General features: G+C 42.6%; 1 protein-coding gene across 1 annotated transcript; it reads right to left on the bottom strand.

Moving 5' to 3' along the window:
- Window positions 1-4,831: 4,831 nt before the first annotated feature.
- Window positions 4,832-7,009, bottom strand: LOC127769613 (uncharacterized). Its single transcript, XM_052295212.1, has 2 exons — window positions 5,658-7,009; window positions 4,832-5,532 (listed from the first exon to the last, which is right to left on the bottom strand). The coding sequence occupies exons 1-2, from the start codon at window positions 6,289-6,291 to the stop codon at window positions 5,453-5,455; spliced, it is 714 nt and encodes a 237-aa protein (XP_052151172.1). The 5' UTR covers window positions 6,292-7,009; the 3' UTR covers window positions 4,832-5,452.
- Window positions 7,010-8,487: the final 1,478 nt, after the last annotated feature.

Here is an 8,487-nt window from a genome sequence, read left to right as displayed (position 1 = left end):
CATGCGATAAAAAAAACCGGCCATCTCTCAGCTTGGCTCAGCTCGTTTGATAGGGTATCGGTATTTAATTAACCGACACCTATAATATATTAAATATAGTTGCTTTTTTAAAAAAAAATGGGCACCTAAAGTATTGATGGCTGTTATTTTATAGAACCGTCACCTATAGTGTATTAAAGGTGCCGGTTTTATTTTTTTTCATCTTTTGAAAGGGGAAAAGCACTATATGTGATGGTTTTTGCTGTTCCGACGCCTATAGTGCCAACTTGTATGTGCCTCTTTTTTAAGTAGTGTGCATATTTTGCCACTATATATAACCCTGACATCAATTATAGCCAAATACGGAGTTAAATCCGGCTAAGTAGGTTTCACCGTAAAGAGCTTAACGACTTAAGTTATGCTAAGTTCACGAAGAAAACTGTATTTTAGTATTTGGAAGGAAGTATGGCCATTGTAGTGGCCGAAGGGTGGGCTGTTCCCTAGGGGTTTTGGTAACTGATTATCAATCTCAATACTGTAGGGTCTGTTTAGCACAGCTCCAACTCTCCTGGAGCTAGAGTCCAACCAAACAGTTCCAGCTCCACAGTACTATCACAAAATGAACTAGAGAGGTGGAGCTAGGTTTAGGCTAGGCTGCTCCACAACAGCTCTAACAAACATACTCGTATTATCTTGTTCTCCCGCTCTGGTGAACAAAATTGGGGTCAATATTTCATTATTGGCTCAACTAAACTATCATCAATCAGGCAGTATACTAATTTATATTGTTATGAAACTTCCAATATCTTTTATAAGTATTTGTATTGTATATTCAGGAGTAGAAATTGGTGGGAGCATTAATTTGGGAGTTAAAATCATGTTTGGTTTATATTATTGATTTGCTTGTAAGGATAAATTAAATATTTTAAGTATACAGTAGAATAAACTTTTTTGAGAAAGCATATTTTTTTTAAAGCATGGAGCAAATAATCTGAAGAAAAAGTTGAAATAACAAGGAGATTGGCAGGGCCTCCTGTCTACCCCTTTTCAAATGTAGGTTTTTTTATGTTTTTTTTTCCTCTTCTCTAAATATAGGTTGTTATGGAACTTCAAAGCATTTGTCTCCCACCTTTTCTTAATTTGCCCTTATTAATTATAAATGTTACCACCCTCATCACCTCATGTATAAATCATATGTATTATTTCCAATATGCAATACCTACATATCATTTTAACCACTTTATTCATGTACATAACTCTAAAATGACATTCATTTGGAGAGGTAGTCGACAGCATCTGACATTTGCATATGTCCCGGACTTGCATTTTGGCACGCATAACTGTTGGGCTTGGGCTTTCTATCTTATAATAAGCTCACACAAAAGGCCCAGACTAACATGGGTTAAGAATTTCTTAAAAAAAACATGGGCTCAGAAGATTGAAAAGCTAAGGAACAAGTTCACCGGAGGTCCCTCAACTTAACGTCGAATATTTTTAGGTCCCTTAACCACAAAATCAGATATGTGTACCCCTAAACTCGCACAAACCGTTCAAAGGAGGTCCCATGGCAGTATCGACTTATTTTTTGCCCGATTTTGCTGACGTGGTGCACTGTGGGCCCCACATGTCAGGGCGCCGTTGAGGCGTTAATAGACGGGGTTATCTTGGCACGACATTTTCCCCTTCTCCCTCTCAGCTCAAACCCTAGCTTAGGGCAGTGGCGGCGGCGAGAATTGGAGTTATAGCTAGGCGATGGCGAGGTCTTGTAGAAAACGATCGTCGGGTTCGTCACATCCCACCAATTGTGCTCCCAATCCGCCGTGAGTTGGGCAATTCGATTATCAGCCAGCGGTGATGTGCCGGTGTGGTGCAAAAGCGGCGCAGTGGATCTCCTGGAGCATGGACAACCCAGGCCGGTGGTACTACAGATGCAACAATCAGTTGAGTGTTTGCGATTTGTTTTGATTGTTTTTTTTTTGTTGGACCTAGCACATTGGTTGGGTGATTTTGTATGTCAAGTTTTCAGGGCGCCAGTTGCAATCTTTTTGGGTGGTATGACCCCCAACAAGCAGCTTTTTGAGGGAGTTGTTGAATGATCTTCCTGAAGCCGTGTTGTCGCTAAGAAGGGAGAAGGCTGAGTTAGAGCGTGCTGTTGAAGAACTGAGGCCGAAGGAAGAAGAGCAGTGCACAGAGCTGAGTGCAGCAATAAATCAAGTGGCAAATTTGAGGCTTGTGGCATCGGAGAATGATGCAAAAATGGCTGCTATGAGGGCAATTAACAGTAGGATAGAGAAACAGAGATTTGTGCTTGTAATGTTATTGTTGGCATGTGTGTTTGTGATGTTGGTTGTGTTATTAGTTCAGATGTGAGGTGCAATATGTTTTTTTAATTACATAGTACAACGCAGACACTCACCCCTGTGAACGCATTCACGTAAACCCTACCCCTATGAGCATCTTCAAAGACTGGGCCGGCAAATCCTTGAGATTGACGAAATCACTACAGGCGCAATATGTTTTTTTTAATCACATAGTACAACGCAGACACTCACCCCTGTGAACGCATGCACGCAAACCCTACCCCTATGAGCATCTTCAAAGACTGGGCCGGCAAATCCTTGAGATTGACGAAATCACTACAGGCGCCTCACTGTCGACAGTACGTCGCCCACCACTGAAGCACAATGCCGTTAAATCCTAGAACATTCGCTCGCATGGGGAATCGAACCCAAGACCTAAGGTGCTATTGAGGCTCTTGTAACCACTAGGCTATAGTCCCTTTCGCATGAGGTGCACTATGTTAGCACCAACTAGGTCACAATGGTGGTTGTTCTAGTCCTATTGCTGCCATTTGTGTTAGGTGTTAGTTAATAACTTGATGTGTACAACAACTGAGCTGTGAATTATCAATGAATACATCTAAGATGCAATATGGTTGTCTGGAATTTGAGTGAATGCAGCTATGGCTGTCTGAAATTTCAGTAATTCCAGTGAATTTCGATGAAGATAGCTCACATTGCACATTGCACAATATTTTCATATTACAAACATGATATAGCTCACAAACATAAGATACCAAATTGAACATTTTGAAATTTCAGCTTAGATCAGGTCAACATATCAGATCATACAAATTCACAAACATAATATCAGCTCAGATCATCACAATGCACATAACTTCAACATTTTTACATGCCATCTCAGATCAGATCAATACAAGCCACATAATTTCAGCAAATTGAAACATAGCTCAAATCAAATTATCAAATGTCACTCAGTTCAAATGATAACACTCCATATAGTTTTGACACACAAAATACACACACAGACACCACATGTTTCAAGATGATCTGATTCAGATCATAGCATATCTTAGAGCAGTTGGCTTAGAGTCTGCCAAAGCAACAACTAATATATGCCTAAGAGTTTTGGCACACAAAATACACAAATTTTGACAATTTGACCCTTTGCAAAAACTATTTTTACAAATGAACTGCTGCCAAAACTTATTTCAAATCTGACCCTTTTGCTAACGCCAAATCGTGTGGCGCTGAACTTAGACACCTCAGCGCCAAATAGCATGGCACTGAATGTACGTTAGCACACTGACTTAGTCTCACATCCGCCGTGGCACGGCATTCAGCGCCAGCTGACGTGGCCCTGAGGTGTCTAAGTTCAGCGCCACATGATTTGGCGTTGAGCAAAAGGGTCAGATTTGAAATAAGTTTTGGCAGCGGTTCATTTGTAAAAATAGTTTTTGCAAAGGGTCAAATTGTCAAAATTTGTGCACAAAATAGATAGACAATGCATTACAAGATAAACACTTATGCCATCACAGCTTATCAGTTTCTCATGGGGGAATGAGCATCAGTGGACCAGATGGTGTTACCACCCTCGTCACCTCATGTATAAATGATATGTATTATTTCCAATATGCAATACCTACATATCATTTTAACCACTTTATTCATGTACATAACTCTAAAATGACATACATTTGTAGAGGTAGTCGACAGCATCTGACATTTGCATGTCACGGACTTGCATTTTGGCACGCATAACTGTTGGGCTTGGGCCTTCTATCTTATAATAAGCTCACACAAAAGGCCCAGACCAGCATGGGCTAAGAATTTCTTTAAAAAAAACATGCGCTAAGAAGATTGAAAAGCAAACACTGTATTGACCAAAACTTGGAATTACATGAAATTATCGGGAACCAGAGGGCCAGAGGCCCCTATGGCTCAGTACATATGTAAGGCAGCACATGGGAAGATATTGTGCGCACTCTCTCCATGAAGAAATTAACAGCCCAATGTTGGCCCACTAAATATTCTACTACCTCTATCCCAAAATAAGTGTAGCCATGGGTACTCGTGTCCGATGTTTGACTATCCGTTTTATTTGAAATTTTATGGAAAAATTAAAAAGAATTACTCACACATAAAGTACTATTCATGTTTTATCATTTAATAACAATAAAAATACTAATCGTAAAAAAATTTCAAATAAGACGAACAGTCAAACGTTAAACATGAACGGTACCAAGTTGCACTTATTTTGAGACGGAGGAAGTATATTTTAACTCTTTCCTTTCAGACGACTATAACTACTGTGATTAAAAAAAAACACTTGACCGACGCGAGAATGGACGTCCCCATGGTTTTTCATTAAGAATAAGCCTCAACACCCGGACTCACCACCTATGGATCAATTCTTAACCGTTACTCTGAGGCCCTTGCTTCCAACACGAGGACTCACCCTATATAGGTCGAATCTTAACACATGTTTTTATGTGGGATCAGATAGAGAGATTTTTTTTTAACTAGGTCTGAAATTCACCAAGGAACCCAGGAAAAAAAGTGATGCTTAAGTGCTCTTGTGGCAAAGCTCACCAAGTATATTAACATAAAATGTATATGCATTTTGGAGCAATTTTTTTTATAAGTAAAATACAAACATAGGCGCTCACAATGCGCTCACACTCATTCCTATGAATACACACGCACACTCTACCCCTATGAAGTCCTCATAGAATCATTTGCGACTCTGGTACAACTAAGATAGTCTCTGGTTTCTGTCTCTGTAACTGTAGTTCTGTTCCATATGGTTTTACTGAAATCAACCAACATTTTATGTTAGTGAAGGCTGTATTTGTATCAATTAGAGATCGGCCAGAGATTAATTGGCATGAAAAATGTTCTTGCAAAACCAGGACACATATATGCAATATGTAGAACATTAATGTTTGCCAACACATACATATTTGTATACTAAAATCTGTATATATACAAACACAACCATGGGCGTCATCATCAGAGGGAAAAAAGGTTACGTTCAGTTTATACCATCGAAGTTTAATTTTCTCATCCTTCGCCATCTAACCAATGCATGCAGGGATGTGCATATATATATATATATAAACATTGTATTGTTAATGGCTTTTGGGAGGAGAATATGGTTGTTACAGCACTGATCAGCTGGAGTGTTTCACTGAACAGGCCACTACTTGAGCCCAGTGCCTAAGCCTTGTCTTCACAAGCTGAGGGTTGTCACCTGTTAAGTTGCATGCATCACAATTTCACATCATCTTAGCAGACAAAAACAGTGACATAAATTAACACAAATAGAATCAATATTCCAAGAGAAAGGGGATAAATATTGTTCTTTTTTTTCTTTACCTGGACTGCAAATCTTCCACGAGTCCATGAAAGAAGAAGGTGCGACGGGGCTACCCGGGTTCGATGTGCCACCGAGGGTAGAGGAGGACGACGTCGCTGATGTCGGTGATGGCAAGGAGCTAGTGGACAAACGCATCTTGGGCTCCGAGAGCTGCCGGTTGACGGCGAAGTAGAGGTCGAGGGCGGGGAGCGTGTCACAGAGGTTCTGCCCACCATTCTCCTCGTCGAATCCAAAGCCAAGCTCCATGGATCCCCTCAGCTCATCGAGGTCTCCATCGGTCAGCCTCTTGGGCACCCGCTCGGTGCTGGAGCCCATTTCGCTGTCAGTGGTGGCGGCGAACATGTTGGCACTCGCTTCTTCCTCAACATCCTGAAGGGCCATGCTGCTCCTCTGCCGGTGTATCTGCCTGCGCCGCTTCTCCCACTTGACCTCCCGGGTTGTCTCCTTCATGGACAGCTGCTTGGACAGTATCCTCTTCTTGCCACTGCTGCTGGTGGCGACCTGCTGGAGCATCCTCGTCGTCGCCAGCGCCTGACCAGCCATGATGACCTCACCTTGCTCCCTCTCGATGTAGAGCGACAACGGCGGTGGGCGTGGAACACCTCGCCGGTGCTCCTTGCCGCTGCTTGCCATGGCTTCTGTGATTGTTAAATTCCTCTATCACGATCTAATTAATGTTTTTGTCAATGGTGTGTGTTGGCTCAAGCGTCCCGCCGTTTGCCTTTCCTCCTCGGAAGGATCCTTCCTGGTGCGATGGATCTCGCAGCAGCTGTCGTGCCACGACTTACGACAGCTGCTGCAGGAGGAAGGAGAAGGAAATGGCAGGGCAAAGAGGGGACAGGGAGATGATGTCCTCTAATACCAAGGGGAGGAAGGAGGAAGATCAACCCCAAAAATAGGAGACCCACAAGCTGTGCCATGCATGGATCATGCCGGATGGTTAATTAGGTTAATCCTAACCAAGAGAAATCCCTGCCACACATGGCGGAGATACTTAAATTAGGTAAAAGCCAATATCGGCACCAACCCTGGTATTGTCAATTAAGGAAAAGGGAAGTTCAGGACTTGAGTGTTGAATAACCTATGATCACCCACCATCTGCAGTGGCTGCGGAAGGGGAAAAAATGAGGCATGGACGAGTGCCAAAGTGCATGCACGGGATCACAAATAGCGTCGACAATTATAATCTGCAAAAGGAGCAGCAGAACAATATGCACTTGCAGAAATGATTGTCTGAATCTTATCCCTTTTTAAAAAGAGAAATGTGAAAATCTTATTGACTTGAGCGAACCTGAATAATAGTTTCACTTACGCAATCAGGGTAAAACAAAACCAATACAAGAAGACGCGACTGACTATGAACAGAACAACATCGTCAGGCCAACTGCAGACTTTTGGCTCTCATCTTTAACAGATAGTGGTGGATTTGTTTCCTGTCAATCACTCAAAAGGTTCATACCACTAATAATTTGAAGAACAATATCGAGTAATTTCCGCTGTCAATCAAAAGAAACTGTCTATTAATGACCAACAAATCATTTCATTATTCTGGTCCCTTCCAAGTTCCGACTAGGGTGCTAGGCTGCTGGCAAACATCAATTCTTAAGTTCTAATTTGTGATCTACCTATCAGCACAGTTTAAACAACACGTAGTACCACCTATCGTTTCAGCCTTCCAAGGCATTCTCAACAAAAGTCACAGGAGAATACAGGAATATAAAAAACACAAGGATTGAGATGCCACACGATGGTGAATCATACAGGAGATAATACTACAGGAATCGTTTAAAACATATGTTTGGATGTATCATAGGAAAAACATAGGAGATTTAAGATTATATGTTGATTTGTTGGAGATAAAATGAATTGAAAATCTCAAAGGAATTTGAAACTAGAGGTTAGACCTGATGCTAAAATTCCTCCAAGAAGTGGAGGAAACTTTCCTATCCTATGTAGTAAATTTCCTTTAAAGCAATCCTATAAACCAAATGACTTATATAGGAATTACTCCAAAGGAACCCTAAACATGTTACACTGTCGCAGAGCGAATCTGAAAGCTGAAATGAACTCTTCACCAAGCAATTTGACAGTACAAATGAATATGGGAAAAAAATTGGAGGAAAAAAAAATCCACGTACCCTGCATGTTCGATTGATGGTGCAGGAGTGGCTCTGCCGGCTCGGCTGCCGTCTTCCTGTGGTGGGCAGTGCGCCTCCGCCGCGCCGCCCCCACGCCACCCCGTCGGCTGCCGCCTGCTCCAGGTGCGGCACCAGGCGCTGCCCCCCACGCCTCCGCGCACCCATGCGGGGCCTCCCCGGCGCCGCAGCGCGTGTCCCACCTCCGGTCGCCGACACGACGGCTCGCCGGAACGCCGGCAGCAGCCTGCGGCAAGGCGGCCATCCGCTAACCGAGTCGCCGCCGCTCGACACGCGCTGCTCTGGTTGCTCTCTTCTTCCCTCCGGGCCCCGGCTCACTGGAACGGAGCGGGACGGGCCAGCCACAGCCCACGGGCCCAGTAGCCAGCTCCTACGTGGCTCCGTTCCATATGCTTCTGAGACACTATGGGCCGGTTTTGGTTTGAGGCTTATCAGTATTCGGCAATTTTAGTAGGGGACCACCTATACATTTGTCGATAAATTTTCTACTAAAAATTTGACAGATATAATTATAGTATAATCATAGTGTAATTACACTGAAACTTGTATGTAATTACACTGTAACTTGCATGTAACTACAGTGTAACTTGTATGTAAGTTTCACGTAATTTTGAATCGTTAGATCTATTACAAGATTTGTTCTGGTGAGAAAGAAAAAAATCACAGCACACAC

This window comes from Oryza glaberrima, chromosome 4, assembly GCF_000147395.1.
Source record: "Oryza glaberrima chromosome 4, OglaRS2, whole genome shotgun sequence".
In the NCBI taxonomy this organism is placed as follows: Eukaryota; Viridiplantae; Streptophyta; class Magnoliopsida; order Poales; family Poaceae; genus Oryza; species Oryza glaberrima.
Note: the sequence above shows the minus strand (reverse complement) of the source record. Positions and strands in the feature narration are given on the sequence as shown.